General features: G+C 47.3%; 1 protein-coding gene across 5 annotated transcripts in view; it reads right to left on the bottom strand.

Moving 5' to 3' along the window:
- The window catches only part of LOC140409407 (BICD family-like cargo adapter 1), a 176,385-nt gene that overhangs the window by 45,353 nt on the left and 103,529 nt on the right, over nt 1-27,503 (bottom strand). For 4 of the 5 annotated variants that reach the window (XR_011940331.1, XM_072497851.1, XM_072497859.1 and 1 more), the window contains 2 exons: nt 24,529-24,708; nt 13,638-13,856 (listed from right to left, as the gene is read on the bottom strand). Coding sequence is in view for 4 of the 5 variants with exons in the window: in XM_072497851.1 (XP_072353952.1) it covers nt 13,638-13,856; nt 24,529-24,708 (399 nt within the window). In the remaining variant the exon portion in view is untranslated. The remainder of the gene's footprint in view (nt 1-13,637; nt 13,857-24,528; nt 24,709-27,503) is intronic. The other variant, XM_072497854.1, reaches the window with a different exon arrangement.

Below are 27,503 nucleotides of genomic sequence, written 5' to 3'. Positions count from 1 at the left end.
GGAGAACGTGCTCCCCGGTCAATAACTGGATGGAGAACGTGCTCCCCGATCATTAACTGGATGGTGAACGTGCTCCCCGGTCATTAACTGGATGGTGAATGTGCACCCTGTTCAATAACTGGATGGTGAACGTGCTCCCCGGTCATTAACTGGATGGAGAACGTGCTCCCCGATCAATAACTGGATGGTGAACGTGCTCCCCGATCATTAACTGGATGGTGAATGAGCACCCCGACCATTAACTGGATGGAGAACGTGCTCCCCGATCATTAACTGGATGGTGAACGTGCTCCCCGGTCATTAACTGGATGGTGAACCTGCTCCCCGATAATTAACTGGATGGTGAATGAGCACCCCGACCATTAACTGGATGGTGAACGTGCTCCCTGATGATTAACTGGATGGTGAACGTGCTCCCCGGTCATTAACTGGATGGTGAACGTGCTCCCCGATCATTAACTGGATGATGAACGTGCTCCCCGATCATTAACTGGACGGTGAACATGCTCCCCGGTCAATAACTGGATGGTGAACGTGCTCCCCGATCATTAACTGGATGGTGAACGTGCTCCCCGGTCATTAACTGGATGGTGAACGTGCTCCCCGGTCATTAACTGGACGGTAAACGTGCTCCCCGGTCAATAACTGGATGGTGAACGTGCTCCCCGGTCATTAACTGGATGGTGAACGTGCTCCACGGTCAATAACTGGATGGTGAATGAGCACCCCGACCATTAACTGGATGGTGAACGTGCTCCCCGATCATTAACTGGATGGAGAACGTGCTCCCCGATCATTAACTGGATGGAGAACGTGCTCCCCGATCATTAACTGGATGGAGAACGTGCTCCCCGATCATTAACTGGATGGAGAACGTGCTCCCCGATCATTAACTGGATGGAGAACGTGCTCCCCGATCATTAACTGGATGGAGAACGTGCTCCCCGGTCATTAACTGGATGGTGAACGTGCTCCCCGATCATTAACTGGATGGAGAACGTGCTCCCCGGTCATTAACTGGATGGTGAACGTGCTCCCCGGTCATTAACTGGATGGTGAACATGCTCCCCGGTCAATAACTGGATGGTGAACGTGCTCCCCGGTCAATAACTGGATGGTGAACGTGCTCCCCGGTCAATAACTGGATGGTGAACGTGCTCCCCGATCATTAACTGGATGGAGAACGTGCTCCCCGATCATTAACTGGATGGTGAACATGCTCCCCGGTCAATAACTGGATGGAGAACGTGCTCCCCGATCATTAACTGGATGGAGAACGTGCTCCCCGGTCATTAACTGGATGGTGAACGTGCTCCCCGGTCATTAACTGGACGGTGAACGTGCTCCCCGGTCAATAACTGGACGGTGAACGTGCTCCCCGATCAATAACTGGACGGTGAACGTGCTCCCCGATCATTAACTGGATGGTGAATGTGCTCCCCGATCATTAACTGGATGGTGAATGTGCTCCCCGATCAATAACTGGATGGTGAACGTGCACCCTGACCATTAACTGGATGGTGAATGTGCTCCCCGATCAATAACTGGATGGTGAACGTGCACCCTGTTGAATAACTGGATGGTGAACGTGCTCCCCGGTCATTAACTGGATGGAGAACGTGCTCCCCGGTCATGAACTGGATGGAGAACGTGCTCCCCGGTCATTAACTGGATGGTGAACGTGCTCCCCGATCATTAACTGGATGGTGAATGAGCACCCCGACCATTAACTGGATGGAGAACGTGCTCCCCGATCATTAACTGGATGGTGAACATGCTCCCCGGTCAATAACTGGATGGAGAACGTGCTCCCCGGTCATTAACTGGATGGTGAACGTGCTCCCCGGTCATTAACTGGATGGTGAACATGCTCCCCGGTCAATAACTGGATGGTGAACGTGCTCCCCGGTCAATAACTGGATGGTGAACGTGCTCCCCGGTCAATAACGGGATGGTGAACGTGCTCCCCGGTCATTAACTGGATGGTGAACGTGCTCCCCGATCATTAACTGGATGGTGAACGTGCTCCCCGGTCAATAACTGGATGGTGAACGTGCTCCCCGATCAATAACTGGATGGTGAACGTGCTCCCCGATCAATAACTGGATGGTGAACGTGCTCCCCGATCATTAACTGGATGGTGAACGTGCTCCCCGATCAATAACTGGATGGAGAACGTGCTCCCCGATCAATAACTGGATGGTGAACGTGCTCCCCGATCAATAACTGGATGGTGAACGTGCTCCCTGGTCAATAACAGGATGGTGAACGTGCTCCCCGATCATTAACTGGATGGAGAACGTGCTCCCCGGTCATTAACTGGATGGTGAACGTGCTCCACGATCATTAACTGGATGGAGAACGTGCTCCCTGGTCAATAACTGGATGGTAAACGTGCTCCCCGGTCATTAACTGGATGGTGAACGTGCTCCCCGGTCATTAACTGGATGGAGAACGTGCACCCCGGTCAATAACTGGATGGAGAACGTGCTCCCCGACCATTAACTGGATGGTGAATGAGCACCCCGATCAATAACTGGATGGTGAACGTGCTCCCCGATCATTAACTGGATGGTGAATGTGCTCCCCGATCAATAACTGGATGGTGAACGTGCACCCTGACCATTAACTGGATGGTGAATGTGCACCCTGTTCAATAACTGGATGGTGAATGTGCTCCCCGATCATTAACTGGATGGAGAACGTGCTCCCCGGTCAATAACTGGATGGAGAACGTGCTCCCCGGTCATTAACTGGATGGTGAATGTGCACCCTGTTCAATAACTGGATGGTGAACGTGCTCCCCGGTCATTAACTGGATGGAGAACGTGCTCCCCGGTCATTAACTGGATGGTGAACGTGCTCCCCGATCATTAACTGGATGGTGAATGAGCACCCCGACCATTAACTGGATGGAGAACGTGCTCCCCGATCATTAACTGGATGGTGAACGTGCTCCCCGATCATTAACTGGATGGTGAACGTGCTCCCCGGTCATTAACTGGATGGAGAACGTGCTCCCCGGTCAATAACTGGATGGAGAACGTGCTCCCCGACCATTAACTGGATGGTGAACATGCTGCCCGGTCAATAACTGGATGGTGAACGTGCTCCCCGATCAATAACTGGATGGTGAACGTGCTCCCCGATCATTAACTGCATGGTGAATGAGCACCCCGACCATTAACTGGATGGAGAACGTGCTCCCCGATCATTAACTGGATGGTGAACGTGCTCCCCGGTCATTAACTGGATGGTGAACCTGCTCCCCGATCATTAACTGGATGGTGAATGAGCACCCCGACCATTAACTGGATGGTGAACGTGCTCCCTGATCATTAACTGGATGATGAACGTGCTCCCCGATCATTAACTGGACGGTGAACATGCTCCCCGGTCAATAACTGGATGGTGAACGTGCTCCCCGATCATTAACTGGATGGTGAACGTGCTCCCCGGTCATTAACTGGATGGTGAACGTGCTCCCCGGTCATTAACTGGACGGTAAACGTGCTCCCCGGTCAATAACTGGATGGTGAACGTGCTCCCCGGTCATTAACTGGATGGTGAACGTGCTCCCCGGTCATTAACTGGATGGTGAATGAGCACCCCGACCATTAACTGGACGGTGAACGTGCTCCCCGATCATTAACTGGATGGAGAACGTGGTCCCCGATCATTAACTGGATGGAGAACGTGCTCCCCGATCATTAACTGGATGGAGAACGTGCTCCCCGATCATTAACTGGATGGAGAACGTGCTCCCCGATCATTAACTGGATGGAGAACGTGCTCCCCGATCATTAACTGGATGGAGAACGTGCTCCCCGGTCATTAACTGGATGGTGAACGTGCTCCCCGATCATTAACTGGATGGAGAACGTGCTCCCCGATCATTAACTGGATGGAGAACGTGCTCCCCGGTCATTAACTGGATGGTGAACGTGCTCCCCGATCATTAACTGGATGGAGAACGTGCTCCCCGGTCATTAACTGGATGGTGAACATGCTCCCCGGTCAATAACTGGATGGTGAACGTGCTCCCCGGTCAATAACTGGATGGTGAACGTGCTCCCCGGTCAATAACTGGATGGTGAACGTGCTCCCCGATCATTAACTGGATGGAGAACGTGCTCCCCGATCATTAACTGGATGGTGAACATGCTCCCCGGTCAATAACTGGATGGAGAACGTGCTCCCCGATCATTAACTGGATGGAGAACGTGCTCCCCGGTCATTAACTGGATGGTGAACGTGCTCCCCGGTCATTAACTGGACGGTGAACGTGCTCCCCGGTCAATAACTGGACGGTGAATGTGCTCCCCGATCAATAACTGGATGGTGAACGTGCACCCTGACCATTAACTGGATGGTGAATGTGCTCCCCGATCAATAACTGGATGGTGAACGTGCACCCCGACCATTAACTGGATGGTGAATGTGCACCCTGTTCAATAACTGGATGGTGAATGTGCTCCCCGATCATTAACTGGAAGGAGAACGTGCTCCCCGGTCAATAACTGGATGGAGAACGTGCTCCCTGATCATTAACTGGATGGTGAACGTGCTCCCCGGTCATTAACTGGATGGTGAACGTGCACCCTGTTGAATAACTGGATGGTGAACGTGCTCCCCGGTCATTAACTGGATGGAGAACGTGCTCCCCGGTCATTAACTGGATGGTGAACGTGCTCCCCGATCATTAACTGGATGGTGAATGAGCACCCCGACCATTAACTGGATGGAGAACGTGCTCCCCGATCATTAACTGGATGGTGAACATGCTCCCCGGTCAATAACTGGATGGAGAACGTGCTCCCCGGTCATTAACTGGATGGTGAACGTGCTCCCCGGTCATTAACTGGATGGTGAACATGCTCCCCGGTCAATAACTGGATGGTGAACGTGCTCCCCGGTCAATAACTGGATGGTGAACGTGCTCCCCGGTCAATAACTGGATGGTGAACGTGCTCCCCGGTCATTAACTGGATGGTGAACGTGCTCCCCGATCATTAACTGGATGGTGAACATGCTCCCCGGTCAATAACTGGATGGTGAACGTGCTCCCCGATCAATAACTGGATGGTGAACGTGCTCCCCGATCATTAACTGGATGGTGAACGTGCTCCCCGATCAATAACTGGATGGAGAACGTGCTCCCCGATCAATAACTGGATGGTGAACGTGCTCCCCGGTCAATAACAGGATGGTGAACGTGCTCCCCGATCATTAACTGGATGGAAAACATGCTCCACGATCATTAACTGGATGGAGAACGTGCTCCCTGGTCAATAACTGGATGGTGAACGTGCTCCCCGGTCATTAACTGGATGGTGAACATGCTCCCCGGTCAATAACTGGATGGTGAACGTGCTCCCCGGTCAATCACTGGATGGTGAACGTGCTCCCCGGTCAATAACTGGATGGTGAACGTGCTCCCCGGTCATTAACTGGATGGTGAACGTGCTCCCCGATCATTAACTGGATGGTGAACATGCTCCCCGGTCAATAACTGGATGGTGAACGTGCTCCCCGATCAATAACTGGATGGTGAACGTGCTCCCCGGTCAATAACTGGATGGTGAATGAGCACCCCGACCATTAACTGGATGGTGAACATGCTCCCCGATCAATAACTGGATGGTGAACATGCTCCCCGATCATTAACTGGATGGTGAACGTGCTCCCCGGTCATTAACTGGATGGTGAATGAGCTCCCCGGTCATTAACTGGATGGTGAACGTGCTCCCCGGTCATTAACTGGATGGAGAACATGCTCCCCGATCATTAACTGGATGGTGAACGTGCACCCCGACCATTAACTGGATGGTGAATGTGCTCCCCGGTCAATAACTGGATGGAGAACGTGCTCCCCGGTCAATAACTGGATGGAGAACGTGCTCCCCGGTCATTAACTGGATGGTGAATGAGCACCCCGACCATTAACTGGATGGTGAACATGCTCCCCGATCAATAACTGGATGGTGAACATGCTCCCCGATCATTAACTGGATGGTGAATGTGCTCCGCGGTCAATAACTGGATGGAGATCGTGCTCCCCGATCATTAACTGGATGGTGAATGAGCTCCCCGATCATTAACTGGATGGTGAACGTGCTCCCCGGTCAATAACTGGATGGAGAACGTGCTCCCCTGTCATTAACTGGATGGAGAACGTGCTCCCCCACCATTAACTGGATGGAGAACGTGCTCCCCCACCATTAACTGGATGGTGAACGTGCTCCCCCACCATTAACTGGATGGAGATCGTGCTCCCCGATCATTAACTGGATGGTGAATGAGCTCCCCGATCATTAACTGGATGGTGAACGTGCTCCCCGATCATTAACTGGATGGTGAACGTGCTCCCCGATCATTAACTGGACGGTGAACATGCTCCCCGGTCAATAACTGGATGGTGAACGTGCTCCCCGATCATTAACTGGATGGTGAACGTGCTCCCCGGTCATTAACTGGATGGTGAACGTGCTCCCCGGTCATTAACTGGACGGTAAACGTGCTCCCCGGTCAATAACTGGATGGTGAACGTGCTTCCCGGTCATTAACTGGATGGTGAACGTGCTCCCCGATCATTAACTGGATGGAGAACGTGCTCCCCGATCATTAACTGGATGGAGAACGTGCTCCCCGATCATTAACTGGATGGAGAACGTGCTCCCCGATCATTAACTGGATGGAGAACGTGCTCCCCGGTCATTAACTGGATGGTGAACGTGCTCCCCGATCATTAACTGGATGGAGAACGTGCTCCACGGTCATTAACTGGATGGTGAACGTGCTCCCCGGTCATTAACTGGATGGTGAACATGCTCCCCGGTCAATAACTGGATGGTGAACGTGCTCCCCGGTCAATAACTGGATGGTGAACGTGCTCCCCGGTCAATAACTGGATGGTGAACGTGCTCCCCGATCATTAACTGGATGGAGAACGTGCTCCCCGATCATTAACTGGATGGTGAACATGCTCCCCGGTCAATAACTGGATGGAGAACGTGCTCCCCGATCATCAACTGGATGGAGAACGTGCTCCCCGGTCATTAACTGGATGGTGAACGTGCTCCCCGGTCATTAACTGGACGGTGAACGTGCTCCCCGGTCAATAACTGGACGGTGAACGTGCTCCCCGATCAATAACTGGACGGTGAACGTGCTCCCCGATCATTAACTGGATGGTGAATGTGCTCCCCGATCATTAACTGGATGGTGAATGTGCTCCCCGATCAATAACTGGATGGTGAACGTGCACCCTGACCATTAACTGGATGGTGAATGTGCTCCCCGATCAATAACTGGATGGTGAACGTGCACCCTGTTGAATAACTGGATGGTGAACGTGCTCCCCGGTCATTAACTGGATGGAGAACGTGCTCCCCGGTCATGAACTGGATGGAGAACGTGCTCCCCGGTCATTAACTGGATGGTGAACGTGCTCCCCGATCATTAACTGGATGGTGAATGAGCACCCCGACCATTAACTGGATGGAGAACGTGCTCCCCGATCATTAACTGGATGGTGAACATGCTCCCCGGTCAATAACTGGATGGAGAACGTGCTCCCCGGTCATTAACTGGATGGTGAACGTGCTCCCCGGTCATTAACTGGATGGTGAACATGCTCCCCGGTCAATAACTGGATGGTGAACGTGCTCCCCGGTCAATAACTGGATGGTGAACGTGCTCCCCGGTCAATAACGGGATGGTGAACGTGCTCCCCGGTCATTAACTGGATGGTGAACGTGCTCCCCGATCATTAACTGGATGGTGAACGTGCTCCCCGGTCAATAACTGGATGGTGAACGTGCTCCCCGATCAATAACTGGATGGTGAACGTGCTCCCCGATCAATAACTGGATGGTGAACGTGCTCCCCGATCATTAACTGGATGGTGAACGTGCTCCCCGATCAATAACTGGATGGAGAACGTGCTCCCCGATCAATAACTGGATGGTGAACGTGCTCCCCGATCAATAACTGGATGGTGAACGTGCTCCCTGGTCAATAACAGGATGGTGAACGTGCTCCCCGATCATTAACTGGATGGAGAACGTGCTCCCCGGTCATTAACTGGATGGTAAACGTGCTCCCCGGTCATTAACTGGATGGTGAACGTGCTCCCCGGTCATTAACTGGATGGAGAACGTGCACCCCGGTCAATAACTGGATGGAGAACGTGCTCCCCGACCATTAACTGGATGGTGAATGAGCACCCCGATCAATAACTGGATGGTGAACGTGCTCCCCGATCATTAACTGGATGGTGAATGTGCTCCCCGATCAATAACTGGATGGTGAACGTGCACCCTGACCATTAACTGGATGGTGAATGTGCACCCTGTTCAATAACTGGATGGTGAATGTGCTCCCCGATCATTAACTGGATGGAGAACGTGCTCCCCGGTCAATAACTGGATGGAGAACGTGCTCCCCGGTCATTAACTGGATGGTGAATGTGCACCCTGTTCAATAACTGGATGGTGAACGTGCTCCCCGGTCATTAACTGGATGGAGAACGTGCTCCCCGGTCATTAACTGGATGGTGAACGTGCTCCCCGATCATTAACTGGATGGTGAATGAGCACCCCGACCATTAACTGGATGGAGAACGTGCTCCCCGATCATTAACTGGATGGTGAACGTGCTCCCCGATCATTAACTGGATGGTGAACGTGCTCCCCGGTCATTAACTGGATGGAGAACGTGCTCCCCGGTCAATAACTGGATGGAGAACGTGCTCCCCGACCATTAACTGGATGGTGAACATGCTGCCCGGTCAATAACTGGATGGTGAACGTGCTCCCCGATCAATAACTGGATGGTGAACGTGCTCCCCGATCATTAACTGCATGGTGAATGAGCACCCCGACCATTAACTGGATGGAGAACGTGCTCCCCGATCATTAACTGGATGGTGAACGTGCTCCCCGGTCATTAACTGGATGGTGAACCTGCTCCCCGATCATTAACTGGATGGTGAATGAGCACCCCGACCATTAACTGGATGGTGAACGTGCTCCCTGATCATTAACTGGATGATGAACGTGCTCCCCGATCATTAACTGGACGGTGAACATGCTCCCCGGTCAATAACTGGATGGTGAACGTGCTCCCCGATCATTAACTGGATGGTGAACGTGCTCCCCGGTCATTAACTGGATGGTGAACGTGCTCCCCGGTCATTAACTGGACGGTAAACGTGCTCCCCGGTCAATAACTGGATGGTGAACGTGCTCCCCGGTCATTAACTGGATGGTGAACGTGCTCCCCGGTCATTAACTGGATGGTGAATGAGCACCCCGACCATTAACTGGACGGTGAACGTGCTCCCCGATCATTAACTGGATGGAGAACGTGGTCCCCGATCATTAACTGGATGGAGAACGTGCTCCCCGATCATTAACTGGATGGAGAACGTGCTCCCCGATCATTAACTGGATGGAGAACGTGCTCCCCGATCATTAACTGGATGGTGAACATGCTCCCCGGTCAATAACTGGATGGTGAACGTGCTCCCCGGTCAATAACTGGATGGTGAACGTGCTCCCCGGTCAATAACTGGATGGTGAACGTGCTCCCCGATCATTAACTGGATGGAGAACGTGCTCCCCGATCATTAACTGGATGGTGAACATGCTCCCCGGTCAATAACTGGATGGAGAACGTGCTCCCCGATCATTAACTGGATGGAGAACGTGCTCCCCGGTCATTAACTGGATGGTGAACGTGCTCCCCGGTCATTAACTGGACGGTGAACGTGCTCCCCGGTCAATAACTGGACGGTGAACGTGCTCCCCGGTCAATAACTGGATGGTGAACGTGCTCCCCGACCATTAACTGGATGGTGAATGAGCTCCCCGGTCAATAACTGGATGGTGAATGAGCACCCCGATCAATAACTGGATGGTGAACGTGCTCCCCGATCATTAACTGGATGGTGAATGTGCTCCCCGATCATTAACTGGATGGTGAATGTGCTCCCCGATCAATAACTGGATGGTGAACGTGCACCCTGACCATTAACTGGATGGTGAATGTGCTCCCCGATCAATAACTGGATGGTGAACGTGCACCCCGACCATTAACTGGATGGTGAATGTGCACCCTGTTCAATAACTGGATGGTGAATGTGCTCCCCGATCATTAACTGGATGGAGAACGTGCTCCCCGGTCAATAACTGGATGGAGAACGTGCTCCCTGATCATTAACTGGATGGTGAACGTGCTCCCCGGTCATTAACTGGATGGTGAACGTGCACCCTGTTGAATAACTGGATGGTGAACGTGCTCCCCGGTCATTAACTGGATGGAGAACGTGCTCCCCGGTCATTAACTGGATGGTGAACGTGCTCCCCGATCATTAACTGGATGGTGAATGAGCACCCCGACCATTAACTGGATGGAGAACGTGCTCCCCGATCATTAACTGGATGGTGAACATGCTCCCCGGTCAATAACTGGATGGAGAACGTGCTCCCCGGTCATTAACTGGATGGTGAACGTGCTCCCCGGTCATTAACTGGATGGTGAACATGCTCCCCGGTCAATAACTGGATGGTGAACGTGCTCCCCGGTCAATAACTGGATGGTGAACGTGCTCCCCGGTCAATAACTGGATGGTGAACGTGCTCCCCGGTCATTAACTGGATGGTGAACGTGCTCCCCGATCATTAACTGGATGGTGAACATGCTCCCCGGTCAATAACTGGATGGTGAACGTGCTCCCCGATCAATAACTGGATGGTGAACGTGCTCCCCGATCATTAACTGGATGGTGAACGTGCTCCCCGATCAATAACTGGATGGAGAACGTGCTCCCCGATCAATAACTGGATGGTGAACGTGCTCCCCGGTCAATAACAGGATGGTGAACGTGCTCCCCGATCATTAACTGGATGGAAAACATGCTCCACGATCATTAACTGGATGGAGAACGTGCTCCCTGGTCAATAACTGGATGGTGAACGTGCTCCCCGGTCATTAACTGGATGGTGAACATGCTCCCCGGTCAATAACTGGATGGTGAACGTGCTCCCCGGTCAATAACTGGATGGTGAACGTGCTCCCCGGTCAATAACTGGATGGTGAACGTGCTCCCCGGTCATTAACTGGATGGTGAACGTGCTCCCCGATCATTAACTGGATGGTGAACATGCTCCCCGGTCAATAACTGGATGGTGAACGTGCTCCCCGATCAATAACTGGATGGTGAACGTGCTCCCCGGTCAATAACTGGATGGTGAATGAGCACCCCGACCATTAACTGGATGGTGAACATGCTCCCCGATCAATAACTGGATGGTGAACATGCTCCCCGATCATTAACTGGATGGTGAACGTGCTCCCCGGTCATTAACTGGATGGTGAATGAGCTCCCCGGTCATTAACTGGATGGTGAACGTGCTCCCCGGTCATTAACTGGATGGAGAACATGCTCCCCGATCATTAACTGGATGGTGAACGTGCACCCCGACCATTAACTGGATGGTGAATGTGCTCCCCGGTCAATAACTGGATGGAGAACGTGCTCCCCGGTCAATAACTGGATGGAGAACGTGCTCCCCGGTCATTAACTGGATGGTGAATGAGCACCCCGACCATTAACTGGATGGTGAACATGCTCCCCGATCAATAACTGGATGGTGAACATGCTCCCCGATCATTAACTGGATGGTGAATGTGCTCCGCGGTCAATAACTGGATGGAGATCGTGCTCCCCGATCATTAACTGGATGGTGAATGAGCTCCCCGATCATTAACTGGATGGTGAACGTGCTCCCCGGTCAATAACTGGATGGAGAACGTGCTCCCCTGTCATTAACTGGATGGAGAACGTGCTCCCCCACCATTAACTGGATGGAGAACGTGCTCCCCCACCATTAACTGGATGGTGAACGTGCTCCCCCACCATTAACTGGATGGAGGACGTGCTCCCCGGTCATTAACTGGCCTGCTTTTCAAAAGCCAAGACTAGCTTCAGGCATCGGGCCAGGAAATTAACTCTGCACCGGGGACCTGAGCCCAGGACACTTACTTTGAACACTACAGATTTTGTTTGTAGAGCTCTGTAGAATATGTGGTGAACTTTGGAAGGTGCACTGGCGTTAACACTTGCACAGTAATTGTTATAATGGAAAACCGGCACCGTAAATGAACTTCTGTTTGTTCGTGGATTTGGACAAAATTCATTACTCAGCTCCTCTGTTGCAAATGTTTTACACGTGCTTTTTGTTAAAATGTTAATAAAAATGCTAATATTTAGTTTTGGAACATTTCCCACTCAAGAACCATATCAGAACAAAGTGCACCCCGTGTTAGATAAGCGGCAGATATTGAACAGCTTTGCTGTACAAATGCATTTGCAATAGTTATACAATCAAGCAGGGAGTCCCCAGGAAACACCACACATACATGGAAATACCACACATACATGGAAATACATGTGAATTCACGCACATCCTCCAAGACATAATGTGAAATAATAAACATCACTTCATGCATTCCACCTACAGTAGTTTTACTGATAGATTCCAGGGACAAAATAAATCGTCATCGACTGTCTCTTGGTACTTTAATTGCTGAATAAACAGAGAAAACTAGCATGCTAAGTTACTGAGCAATATCATCCTAACATTACCAACCATGTTATTCAATCTGACTAACTCTGTTCAAACACCTAGAGTCCTAAAAAAGACTGCAACTATTTCATCAAGAGCAAAATTCTGTGGTACTGGAAATTTGCAGTACAACAGAAAATGCTGGATATACTCAGATGATCAGGCAGCACATGTGGAGAGAGAAACTGAGTTAACAGTTCAGGTCAATCACCTTTCGTCAGGAGTTGCCATACACGAGGCCTTGCTCCAGTTGTTGCCACAGTGTTCTGATGGAAGGTCGTTAACCTGAAGCATGAATTCTTGCTCCTCTCTTCAAAGATGCCGCCTGACCTGCTGAGTATTTCTGGCATTTTAAAAAAATTTAGAGTGCCCAATTCATTTTTTTCCAATTAAGGGGCAATTTAGCATGGCCAATTCATCTAGCCTGCACATCTTTGGGTTGTGGGGGCGAAACCCACGCAAACACAGGGAGAATGTGCAAACTCCACACGGACAGTGACCCAGAGCTGGGATCGAACCTGGGATCTCTGTGCTGTGAGTCAGCAGTGCTAACCACTGCGCCACCTTGCTGCCCTTTCTGGCATTTTTAAACTGAAATGGCAAGACCAATGTCCTTTCAATGTATTCTTAAACAGGTGTTCATAAAGCTCTTTTCTACAAGAGTTAAACATTACTGTCATATAATTTTTTTTGGTGGGAGCCTGTTAATCTAAAGGGAGTTGAGTACATTGACTTTTGAATTAAAAGGCTTTTAATGCAATAACATAAAAAGCAAAATACTGCAGATTTTGGCAACCTGAAATAAAAACATTAAACGCTGGGAAAACTCAGCAAGTCTGGAAGCATCTGTGGAGAGAGAAGCAGGGCTAACGTTTTGAGTGCATACGACTCTTCCTCAATGAAAATGCAATCTGTATGCTTTTAGCATATTCTCAGTTTCAATTTGCCCAGTGTTTACATTGTGACACATAATGAAGTTCTACTCAAGTTAGTTCAAAAACATACCGTAGACTCATTTCCATCAAGAATGTTCTGGATTAGACGTTTGAGCTCGTGCAGTGCCGTGTGTAGGCTACCTGTGGGGATATCTTTGGCAGAGGAGGTGTCAGAAGATTCATCCATTGAGGAGTCAGTGGAAAGCGCAGAGTCTGTGATGTCATTTCCTCTGAGGTGGGAGCACAACGAGCGTATTTGGCAGTAAGCCTCCCAGAGGTCTATTCTCAGCTGTGATCAGTGAAGAACAACGATGTGAGTTTTGCAGAGGAACATACAGCAAGCCAAAGATAGATAGCACATCAAGAAATGAAATCAAATCTGGGCCTAAACACAGGACATGGCAAAAGATAACTTGACATGGATATGCAAACACTTGAAGCAACAACTGGAGACGGTCCCAGGGCAACCCACGACAAAGGGCCTTGCTTGGCATCATCTAGAACCTCTTTACCTCGGAGTTATTTGAAATTCTTTTCTGTGGTCTCCCCAAACTTTCCAAATAACTACCTTTGGCTCCTCAGCTTCAGCAATTAGTTTTCTCTATCCCAATTCCTGCCTGTATTGCTTCCACTGGAGCCAAACTCTGGAGATTGAGTCGCTAGCAATTTGATGTTAGGGTTAAAAACAATTAAGCCCAATAATTGCCTCTGAAAGATGAATTCCAAAATCAAGGTTATGTCCAATAAAATCTAACATCACCACCATTTAAGTACTGCAGTTCCAATCTGATGTGAATAGCCACTTATTCTGATATAGAAACCATTGCATCTTCTCTCCAGACTGGTGAGCCTGTTAGAATCCTGTTAAGGAGAGGTGGCGCAGTGCTTCGTGCTACTGCCTCATGGCACCAAGGTCCCAGGTTTGATCCCAGCTCTGGGTCACTGTCCGTGTGGAGTTTGCACATTCTCCCCGTGCTTGCGTGGGTTTCACCCCCACAACCCAAAGATGTGCAAAGTAGGTGGATTGGCTCCACTAAACTGCCCCTTAATTGGAAAAATGAATTGGGTACACTAACATTTTGAACAAAAAAGAATCCTGTTAAGGATCATTAACGCTTAAAGAGTAATTCCAAACAGCCAGAATTTCGCTCACAGAACTATGCCACAAGATGTCACATTTTCAACAAAAACAAACTTTGTTTAATTTCTCTTTTTACGTACAATGTAAGCACTGCTAACTTAACACCACAGCTTATAAAGATTAATGCTATAAAGTCAGTTCTACTCTCCATTCCCTCCAAGAATTCCCTTATCTTACAAAACCCTTAATGGATGATTCACTTTCCTGGGATCAATTCAAAAGTTTTAACACCTCTCTCTGGAATTCACTCTGGTTTATCTTCTGTTTTCCAACTATTCATGAAGGCACATGATTCCATGGAGGTTCTTTAATTTCAGTAAGCCACCCTCCAATTTCTTTACCGACGTCACGCCTCTAGATTACACAACTCAAGCAGGGCCCCCGCCTTGGTTTCCAATACCCATCTGCTGTGGTTTCAAACTGCAACCAAGCTGCTGACTTCCAGCACTCCAACATGCAACAAGGTTAACTGCGCTTCACTGAGGATTACTGTAGACATCTTCCTTCATCTTCCAGCTAAACTAGGCTTGTAAAACGCTCGGCCTGCAGGCCACAACCTGGCCTCTAAAGCCGCGGTATCTGGCTGGCGGACTCAGTTCAACCGAATGGTAAGTTGACTGAATATCACAGGGCATTTCTCCCCAGTGCTTGCTGGTGACAGCTCGAGAGCCTATAACCAGCAAATTCAGGGAGGACTCAGTTCTGATTGGAGGAGCAGAATTCAGCGTGAAGGTGAGTGGCTGCTCCTTTGTTTTCAGAGCGGGTGCTTCTTAAAGGAGCACAGGGCCAAGATGGCGGAGTATCATAGATTATCATAGAATATACAGTGCAGAAGGAGGCCATTCGGCCCATCGAGTCTGCACCGGCTCTTGGAAAGAGCACCCTACCCAAAATCCACACCTCCACCCTATCCCCATAACCCAGTAACCCCACCCTACACAAAGGGCAATTTTGGACACTATGGACAATTTAGCATGGCCAATCCACCTAGCCCGCACATCTTTGGACTGTGGGAGGAAACCGGAGCACCCGGAGGAAACCCACGCACACACGGGGAGGATGTGCAGACTCCGCACAGGCAGTGACCCAAGCCAGAATCGAACCTGGGACCCTGGAGCTGTGAAGCATTTGTGCTATCCACAATGCTACCGTCACTGCTTCACATGCTGACCTTCCAGATGGACATTTTAGCATAGTTAGCTCCATGATATTTCTGATGAGAAATGTGTCCTTTAAGTTGGGGAAACTAAGAAAATAAAATGTGTTGTTAAAAATACCCTGGCTGCTGAAAAACTGGTCCTTGTGAAGGCAGTGAATATGGGAAACTACTGTCTTTTCTCGTAGTAGCACGGAGAAGGTGGGGAGGTCACGAGAAAAGACAGTAGTTTCCCATATTCACTGCCTTCACAAGGACCAGTTTTTCAGCAGCCAGGGTATTTTTAACAACACATTTTATTTTCTTAGTTTCCCCAACTTAAAGGACACATTTCTCATCAGAAATATCATGGAGCTAACTATGCTAAAATGTCCATCTGGAAGGTCAGCATGTGAAGCAGTGAAAAATGACTAGCTTCCTGTTCAACCAAGGATGGCAACATTTTTATTCATTCAAGGGGTGTGGTTTTCACTGGCTAGGCCAGCATTTACTGCTCATCACTAATTGCCCTCGAGAAGGTGATGATGATCTGCCTTCTTGAATCGCTGCAGTCCATGTGGTGTAGCTATATCCACAGTGCTGTTCGAGAGAGAGCTCCTGGATTTTGACTCGGCGACAGTGAAGGAACAGGAATATTATTTCCAAGTCAGAATGGTGAGTGACCCAGAGGGGAGCTTCCAGGTGGTGGTGTTCCCAGGTATCTGCTTCCCTTGTCCTTCTCGATGGCACACTTTTATCCAGATTTATTTATTTTAACCTCAAAACATTCTTTACTGTAGGGTGGTTTATTGTAGATCTGGACTCCAATATATCAAAACTCGATCTGACCAAGTCGGAGTATGAAACCACTGCTAAAAGTCCAACTAATTTGTAATTGCACTGCCTCGTTTGATATAATATACTTTTGTGATGACCAAATATAATTAAACAGGTTGTGAGTAACACTCTCTAAATAGAATTGTTGGTTGAAAGATATTCAAGATCCACTCCAATTAATATCTAAATCAATATATTCAGAAGCTCAAGTATGACTCAATTTTTAAATCTACCCGAATCATATTAACAAAAATCTACCCTAACCTTAATAAAACATTTCTCAGTCTCTGAAGAAATCATTAATATGTATCATGAAGATGCCTGAAAGTTTTCCTTTAGGATACCAATATTGAGTGATCTGTTTTTTAGTTGAACACAACCCATTTTCAGCAAACAAATCTCACTGAAAAATGCCATAGCCTGGAGGCATCATTCAGATCAGACATTTGTTTAGTTTCCTGAGTTTTTCTTCTGATCTGCTGTTTCTTTAGGTGGTTACAGAAACACTTTCTCTGAAACGTATAGCCCTGGAAAAATGCGTTTCTTATATTGATTCATCTACACTTCCATAATATGCAGCCAAAAGATTTTCCAAGATTACTTTTCTAGCTGAGGAAGGGTCCACCGTGTCTGTGTCATCCAGTCACTCTTCATAACCCCGACTTACTGGGTCACTTTTGCCTTCCAAATCCTGTCTGAGAGAAATTTTCAGTATCATCTACCCTCGTGACAGCTGGTGGACCCTTGTTAGGTACCCCAGAATAAACTCAAAATGCTCTCCAACTATCTAACTCCCTTATTTGCCTCCCTTATTAGTTTATACTCAGGTTTTTTGTCAGCCACCCAAAACCCATAGCCATGAGAACTCCTGGTTCTGTTGTGAGCCTGTTCTGTGGCTTTTACTTCATTATCATAGAATTTACAGTGCAGGAGGCCATTCAGCCCATCGAGACTGCACCGGCCCTTGGAAAGAGCACCCCACTTAAGCCCATGCTTCCACCTTATCCCCGCAACCCAGGAACCCCACCAACCTTTTTGGACACTAAGGGCAATTTAGCATAGCCAATTCACCTAACCCGCATGTCTTTGGACTGTGGGAGGAAACCGGAGCACCAGGAAGAAACCCACGCAGACACGGGGAGAATGTGCAGACTCCACACAGACAGTGATCCAAGTCGGGAATCGAACCTGGGACCCTGGACTGCGAAGCAACTGTGCTAACCACTGTGTTACTGTGCTGCCCTATTATTTAGGTTAGTCCAGCTTTGGGCTCTATTTCCATGTTTACATCTGTTGGGACAAGTCTGGGAAAATTGCTCTCTTGCATTTTTGGAGGTTCTTTCTCCTTTTGTGATCATTTCATGATACAAGAGTCACTTCAAGACTCATTAATTAAAATAAATTTAGAGTACCCAATTCATTTTTTTCCAATTAAGGGACAATTTAGTGTGGCCAATCCATCTACTCTGCACATCTTTGGGTTATGGGGGTGAGACCCAGGCAGACAGGGGGAGAATGTGCAAACTCCACATGGACAGTGACTCAGGCCGGGATTGAACCCGGGTCCTCAGCGCCATGAGGCAGCAGTGCTAACCACTGTGCCACGTGCTGTCCTACTTCAAGACTCATCAGTATTTGCACCGTGCTCTCTCACTCTCTGCTCTTTCACCCCATTCAACCAGTCCAGGAACCTTACCTTTTGACCATCATCCTGGACATTCAACCAATATTTACACTTACATTCACTGCATGTTCCACACGTGTTGCAGCCCTCCATCCATTAAACCACACTGTTTTATATGTCACCCAAGTACCAACTCTGGATAACTGGTCTGCGGATGTGCAAGTGCTGTCATGTGGATCACGATCACTCCCATTATCACAATGCCACTTTCTGTTCCTAAGAATACTGATCATAAAACATATCAAAATTTGAGGTGCCTTGTTTACTTCCATCAGCTGCTCAGATTTGGGGATTTTCTAATTAATTCCGATTAAACACGAGGAATAAACCTCAATAGTTTGATTGCCATGTTTGAACAGCATGTCTCATCATCATGACAGAATACCTCACTAGGGCCTTTCCATTCCATAATGCACTAAATCCCCTGAATTAATTTCGGTTTCGGATGAGCTAATATAACGCCTGAATGCTCTTCAAAGTTTCTCGGAGACCTCAGCCTTGATAAAAACCCATCTCCCTACATGCACAGCATTCAAACAGATAGAACAAAATTAACAAATTGTAGCAGGAGGACTATTACACAGGACAAAAAACAATTAGGGATTTCTCCCATAGGGTAATTAATAGGGACTACATCCTCCAACCATATTACATGAATTCTTCGCAGGAACTGTTCATGCCAGGATGGTTGTTAACTTGTAGCTTTTTTTGGTTGATCAGCTCATATTTTATGCCATGTTTAATTGTGAATGGAAGCACGTGGTGATCAAAGTCCAAGCTGCAGTAATTATGACCATGATGTTCATACTTCCGCACATGTTTCTGAACTCTTTGATAAATTGTCAGGAACTTTGCTAGCGTCCCAAGTCTGAACCCTAGCCATTTCTCCCTGATTTTTGTCCATGGTATTTATTTTGCCCTTATCAAGTATTATTGTAGACAGATTAAATCTGGTCACCACTTCTACAAAATGTTGAATGATAATATTTCTGACTTTGTTTCATACCATTGGATCCATAGTACCTACCTTGTTAAAGTCACATGTTACAATGCAGATTTTACATTTCTCACTAATCTCGTCTATTTGTCTCGTATTTACTTTGAACACACTTGCTTCCATCAGGACTTTTGGCTTTTAACAAATATGGTGAGCAAATTGTCTCCAACTTTAGGGCAATTTGTTTTCTTCACTTGGGATTCTCATCACCTGATCAATAAATACTTGTCAAACACCCTGATGAGAAACATCAGTTTTGGCAAAGGAATGCATAACGTTCGGACTGGATAGAAAGCAGATCCACTGACTTTGCAAAAACAATCGCCTTATTTTTCTCCATGTCAAGTTTCAGTTGTACATTTTTCATGGAAGGTTTACTCAAGAGCATGGGCATACCATTACTACGTCAGTACTTATAAAATAGCTTTCTCCAGCTATTTTAAGTAGAATTACAACACTCTTTAATGCCTTGAGAGGGGGTCTTGTGGTGCAGTGCGTAGCATCCCTGCCTCGGAGCTAGAAGCTTTGGGTTCAAGTCCCACCCCAGGACCTGATGGCCAAGGACGGTACATTCATAACGCGGTCAAACAGATGCAGTGTTAACCTGCAAATCATTCCAAACACACCAATAGCTGGCATTAAGAGCAGCAGACTCCTGATGTGGAGTGGTACCCCCCCCCCCCCCCACCCCCCCACCACCACCCCCCCTCTCCATGCTATAAGCCCCTGGTGACAGACTAGCGACCTGTTCTGGGAATTATTAGTTATGGAAAAGGATGAAAGTCTGCCTTAGTGCAGCACCAGATGCAGTAAGAGAATTGGAATTACTGGCCTTGATATCCTATCATCACTAAACTTAAAACAGATTTATGTTCCTTTATCCTCACTACTTAGCAGACAAGATAACATTTTAACCAATCTGTCCCAAATACTATTGTACAAATACTGCTTCAGAGACTTAGGAGACCTACAGTTGGCATCCTTGAAACAATGGAGAAGTACCACCAGTCAAGCATAGCATAGTGGTTAGCACAATGGCTTCACAGCGCTAGGGTCCCAGGTTCGATTCCCGGCTTGGGTCACTGTCTGTGCGGAGTCTGCACGTTCTCCCCGTGTCTGCGTGGGTTTCCTCCAGGTGCTCCGGTTTCCTCCCACAGTCCAAAGATGTGCAGGTTAGGTGGACTGGCTTTGCTAAATTGCCCTTAGTGTCGAAAAAATAAAGGTAAAGTAAGGTGGGGGATAGGGTGGAGGTGTGGGCTTAGGTAGGGTGCTCTTTCCAAGGGCTGGTGCAGACTCGATGGGCCGAATGGTCTCCTTCTGCACTGTAAGTTCTGTGAATCTCTGAAAATCTTCCAAATTCAGTGGCAAGAAAAGTGGTCCAGCAACAGGGTCCACTCCCAAGCCATCATGCCCGGCATCAAGGTGCCATTCACTCATAGAATTTACAGTACAGAAGGAGGCCATTCGGCCCATCGAGTCTGCACCGGCTCTTGGAAAGAGCACCCTACCCAAGGTCAATAGCTCCACCCTATCCCCATAACCCAGTAACCCCACCCAACACTAAGGGCAATTTTGGACACTAAGGGCAATTTATCATGGCCAATCCACCTAACCTGCACATCTTTGGACTGTGGGAGTAAAACCGGAGCACCCGGAGGAAACCCACGCACACACGGAAAGGATGTGCAGACTCCGCACAGACAGTGACCCAAGCCGGAATCGAACCTGGGACCCCGGAGCTGTGAAGCAATTGTGCTAACCACAATGCTACCGTGCTGCCCCTCACTCAAAGCCAGATACCCTGGGTGGAGCACATCACCGTATGCCTGACACCAAACTCCTCAAGCAACTGTTCTACTCAGAACTCAGTCACAGCAGGAGACAGTCAGGAGAATGAGACACACGTTCGGCATGCCCTTCAAGTATTCTGGAATAGATCAAACATCCCTGCTGACACACAGGAGTCCCTGGCTTATGACCGACCAGAACAGAGACGGTCCATTCAGGAAAACACTGGAGACGTCAGAAGACTTTGTCAGGAACATGCAGAGGCACAGTCAAGGCATTGGAGTGAGCACACAAACCTAAAAGCTCATCTATCAGACTTTCCCAGCACTGCCGACCCCACACATGACAGGGTCTGCCGATCAGGCACTGGTCTTATCAGCCGCCTCAGAGCCCATCAAGGTTGCTCCCAGAGTCCTCCTCGATGCCTAGGATCTGGCCTAAAATGACTGTCTCGTACGGCACAATTAAAGGAGTCCCCGATTAACACCCGTCACCAGTAGAATTTGTTTGGATACTTCATTTCCTTCATCCTTTTCCACAGAATTCTCTTCATGTGTTATGTCAAGGACCCTGCCTCTTTGTTTTGGGTCAGCGTCAGCCCCTCTATTTGAATAAAATGGCTATTCAGGGGAGTTGCTTTGGATAGTTCACTGCACAATGATACTTCAAAATTACACTTTTCTTTCCTCTTTATTCCCTAGGTAAGGATAGGAGTGTTCCTTCCTGGAAAGACATTAGTGAACCAGATGGATTTTGATAACAATCGATTCTAATTGTCAAGGTCACCATTATAGAGACTAGCTTTATTAATTTTATTATTCCACCAGGTGCCAAGGTGGGATTTGAGCCCATAGGATAAGCCTGGGCCTCTGGATTACTTGTCCAGTGACATTCCCACATTTCCCAACCTATTAACTGTTTCTTGGGCACTCCTTGGATTCTTTTGTACATTAGGTCTGTTTGAATTGTCTCCTACCAGAACTGCTAAAGGTGCTTTCATCCACATCGTGTTTGATAGAATCGTACAGCACAGGAGGCCATTCAGTCCACTGCGCTTGTGGCAGCTGGTTAAAGCAACAATCTAATTAATTCCATTCTCCCCTTTTCCCTTAGCCATACAAAGTTTTCCTGTCCAAGTCGATACCCAATGGCACGAGTTCCAGACACCCACCAGCTTCTGAGCCAAAAGAAATTCACATCAACTCCCTTATAATCCTTCTACCAATTACTTTAAATCCATGATCCCTGGTTAATGACCTCCCTGCTCAGGGAAATTAAGCAATTTTCTCTATCTCAGCCCCTCATAATTTATAGATAAAGCTTGAGATTCAACAAGATTCCACATGTTTTGAACAAACAAAAGTAAACTTTACAAGTTCATAAAGATAACACAATTTGCAATATCTATTTTATACTCTAATAATCACTCAAAATATGAAGTACATGTGAATTCACAGGCAAACTGTGGTCAGACACAGCACACTACACAATAGATGACCGGCATGGCCAAAATGGATTCCATGGATTTCTCAACAACCCACTAAGACGTTTGTCATAGTGAGAGACAATTGATCTCACTGAAATTCATCAAGAATTTTCAATGTTCAACTCTGAAGATCTTACCTTGAAATTCTCTCAAACGTTCCCACTCAGACAACTTCAACAACGGACCATCCCGCAGGGTTCCAATCTCACCTTCTGAATTTTTTTTCCCTTCACCTTCCAAACACAATTTCAGATCTTCGGCTGTGCGAAGCAGAACACCACTGACCAAAAGCCCACAGCACTGAGTCACCAACCTTTGACAGCCTTCTCAGGTCATCAAGGCTTCTCTCATGCCCACTTTGCTTAAAGTCCTCTCCCTGAAGTTCTTTCTTTAAGTTGGAGCCTGTCTCTCTGCTCCTTTCTTGTAATTTAACTTACTGGGACCTATTCTGTTACCCACTTTTGTCCCTCACCTGAAACTTCCTTTTTGGAACCTCTACCCGAATCCCTTCACTGGTCAGGAATTCCACAGGTTCACTATCCTCTGAGTGAAGAAGTTTCTCCTCATCTCAGTCCTAAATGGCCTACTTTGTATCCTGAGACTGTGACCCCTTGTTCTAAACCAGCCCTCCTCCAGCCAGAGGAACCAACATCCCTGCATCCAGTCTGCCCAGCCCTGTCAGGATATTACATGTTTCAATTCGATCCCCTCTCATTCTTCTAAATCCCAATAACTCCAGGCCCAATCTCTCCTCATACGCAATCCTGCCATTCCAGGAATCAGTCAGATTACCTGAAAAGAAACAATGTGCAGGCGTATGGTGAAAAGGTAGGGAAATGGCACTAAGTCATGATACTCATTTGGAGAGCCGGTGCAGGCATGGTGAGCTAAATGGCAATTCTGCCATTTAATTTAAACTGTAACAATTTTGCGATTCTGAAACTTGAAATGCGAGTACCAATCCTGGGATCATTAAGTTCGATTAATCAATCTATTTTTTAGAATCCATTAAAGTCCATGATCTATTTTTCCGAGGAATATCCCAACTGTTTTCCGAAATCTAAGATTCTGACCATGTCCCATAGACATTTACACTTCACCGTTTTTGAAAGTTTCATCCAAGAACTCTAATAGAAGATCCAAACATTGATCAGTATCTAACTGAAGGACATCCACCTCAAAATAATTTACTTCTGATTTTACTTCTTGCAGGGTGCAATAACGCCACGGCCACCTCTCCTTTTCTCATTGGCTACCCCTGTCCACACCCACTTCATTCTTCCAGTGGCATTATGGTTCAGATTCTGGGAACATCGGAGGATAATCATATTCTAATAATTGACACTTTCCATTTTCCACAATGGTCAGTGGATTTTAATTTTCAGTCTACATTTTTGTTTTCTGTTAAGATTCCAACCTTCCCCTTTAGACAAATTTTTTTTGCCATCATGTTAGAATCCAGAAAGCTAGGTGGGGAAGGATAGAACTGGAGCCAATCAATACATAATTTTTTCAGCACTTATTTGCAGAGATCAACACTACAAATTGTGGCATCGCAGCCTATTTAAGGTGGGCCACCTAGACCACGTCACCGGTTCAGGGCCAATCACGTGTGAGTGCTTCAACCCGACCAATAATGAGTTAGGGAAGGGCCCTGGGAGCAGGGGCCCGGGCACTGTGCACCCAGAGCCAAAGAGGCCAGACCCATCCTACTGTGTTCTGTACCTGTATATATACCGGCCTTTGCCTCGTGTTAATAAACCCCTTTGTTACTACTGGAAGCCTTCAGAGTGTTTCTTGGAATAACCACTATTTCAGTCTGGTCCTATTTATAGGAGCACAAGTGAATTATATTATATATAATTAACATTGCCGAGCTGCGTATTTGAGTACCTGTTCTCTCTCCTGTTCCAGCTCCTCTGCTTCAATGCTCTGCTCAATTTCCGACAGTAATGACGTACTTGTTGGGCTTACGCTGTGTAGACTCATCTCTTCATTCATTTCATCCACTTTCACTTGAAGCTGCCGGTGAGACATCCGTACTTCATGGAGTTCTAGCTGGTTCTGCTGTAGCTTTGAAACCAGAGTACAAGGTGTAATATTTTAGAATTATTCCTGCACCAAGTGAGGGATCAGCCAATCGTGGTTAAGATCAACTCAAGCCCAGCCAGAGCTTTGGTCTGAGGTACTGGGCGATCCCTTTCCCCAAAACTGGAAGAGAGAGATGTGTCACACATACTTACCATGTGTTGTCCCTTGAGCTTGTGCTGCAACACTGTAGTAGGCCAAGGTCAGAAGGATCGGAATGGAAGCAAGTGGAGAATTAAAATGACAAATAGCTCTTTGCACCTTTCTGGACTCCGTATTGAGTTTAATAACTTTAGATCATAACCTCTACCTCCATCGAGTTCTCTGCTTTTTTTTGTCGGCTTGTTTCTTTCTTCATCACGCCATGTTGCATTCAGATGGTGGTTATATAGCTATTCACACCTCATGGTGACCTGTTTCTTTAACAAACCCATTATTACTCTCTTTGGCTTCTGAAATGTTTGGGAATTTAATCTCTCCTGCTGTCTACCCTCTCACAGGCGTTCCCCTTTGTTCTTCCTGCATTCTACCCCCCCCCCCCCCCATGTAAAAACTCTTACGCTCTCCACAGACATTACCTGACATGTTGAGTATTTCAAGCATTTGTTTGTTTATTCAGATTTGCAACATCTGCAGTATTTTGCTTTCCTTTACTCTTGCACTCCACTCTTCTTACAAGCAAGACCAAAATGTCACTGTCTTCCTAATTGCTTTCTACAAATGCGTACTAAATTTGTGTTCCTTGCACCAGTACCTCCAAGTCTCTCTGAACATTTTCATACGGTTTTATGCTTGTTCCAAAAAATCTGTTTTTACATTCTCAATAGTAAAGTCATTAACCTCACACGTACTTACCCACATTACATTTCATCTGCCACCTTGTTACCAACCCACGGTTCATATCCCGCCACTTGTTAGTACGGAACTTAAATATTGCTGAAAAGAGATTTTTGTCTTGCGCTCTTTAGGACATCCTGCGGGATAATGGCTACTCCAATCGGATGATGCATTGTATATTGCGCAAACTCATGAACGGAGTCTAAGGACATCTCGTTCTGCCAAGAAAAGTGCCCAGTCTGCCTCAGATTACCCTGCAAAGGGAAGGCATCTCAAACAACAGGCGAGGCTAGCTCTTTCACATTGCTACTATGCAGTAGCAACATGATTGGTATTCGCCACAACAGGATGCTGCCATCAAGCCAAAAAGACGTTCTGCCCATCACACAAATGAGTAATGTAGTTATGAATTTCAGTGCTAGTGTGATGCCAGTATTTAGGCCGTACACCCCAAACACTGGCAGATTGGATCAAACAGCTTGGTCTCAGCCGCTTTTCGCAATGATCAAGGTACAGATCTTATCCAACCAGCCCGAACTTCAAAAAATTCAAAACCCAATGTCCAATATTAGATGTGATTCTGTGATTGGAAAACATTTGCTACATAATCCTCAGTGTGCTAAGAATCTCACTGACAACCAATTAAGATCGTCAGTCAGGCTTGCAGAGTGGCACATGTGTGTGTACTGGAAGCTACATATATGAATACATAGGGTCCTGTTCTTTGCAGACAGAAAGAACATGTACACACATTGTGTCTGTTTCATCTGAACAATACAAGTAACAGCCATTCACTGGTTCATTCCTCAGGGTAATGCCTTGATCACAGTTACGTCGCTTTCTTGGCAGTTAACAGTCACCAACTACTGGTGCATTTTCACTCAAATTTCTATACCAATCAAAATCTACTTGCCAACCAATCAGCACTTTATTCTCATACAATTTAAATATGTTGATTTCCCTTACATTGTATTCTTGGGAATGATCTGATGAGTGCAAGACAAAAAGCTTCAACAAAGAAAATCTCTTCTTTTAGCAATGCTGTCTATGGCTCTTGCAGCCTTTTTGTTTTCTCCTCACAGCTCACATTCCCATCTAGCTCTGTACAATCAGCAAGCTTGGAATCATTACTCTTTGTTTCTTCATCAAAATCATGAATCGAGATTGGAAATGTCTGAGGCCCCAATTTTGGCACAAGTCCCAAGATGCTGGTGAGGAGGACTTTGCAGGACGCGTCTTTGTCACATCCGGTTGGTGACGGGTGTTTTTTGTCTCATTATATGTTGTCATAGTGCTTTAGTACAACTGAATGACTTGCCAAGCCATTGCAAAGAGCAGTTAAGAGTCAACCAAATTGGGTGGCATGGTGGCGCAGTGGTTAGCACTGCTGCCTCAACTGGGACCTGGGTTTGATTCCAGGTGACTATCTGTGTGGAGTTTGCATGTTCTCCCAGTGTCTGCATGGGTTTCCTCTGGGTGCTCTGGTTCCCTCCCACAGTCCAAAGACATGTCGTTTAGGTGGATTGGTCATGCTAAATTGCCCCTTAGTGTCCAAAAAAAGGATAGGTGGGGTCCTGGGGATAGGGTGTGGGCGCAGGCCTAGGTAGGGTGCTCCTTCAGAGGGTCGGTGCAGACTCGATGGGCCAAATGGCCTCCTTCTGCACTGTAGGGATTCTATGATTCCATGGGCGGGACCAGGTTAGAATGGAAGATTTCTTTAAAAAAAACATTTTTCTAGCTTCACTCTAAATGCATTTATACTATTTCACAAACACCCTGTACTAGTGAGTTGTTACATGTAACAACTGGGTAAAGAGATTTTGTTCTGAATTCCTAATTTGATTTTTTGACAACTATCAACATTCCCTTTAATCTTTCGGAACTGTACACAGCCCATTCCTTATCTTCTGGATGGCTGCACGACCTTGCACTTGTGGACTTTA

Source organism: Scyliorhinus torazame, chromosome 1, assembly GCF_047496885.1.
Source record: "Scyliorhinus torazame isolate Kashiwa2021f chromosome 1, sScyTor2.1, whole genome shotgun sequence".
NCBI classification, from domain to species: domain Eukaryota; kingdom Metazoa; phylum Chordata; class Chondrichthyes; order Carcharhiniformes; family Scyliorhinidae; genus Scyliorhinus; species Scyliorhinus torazame.
This window is presented reverse-complemented; position numbering and strand designations above follow the sequence as displayed.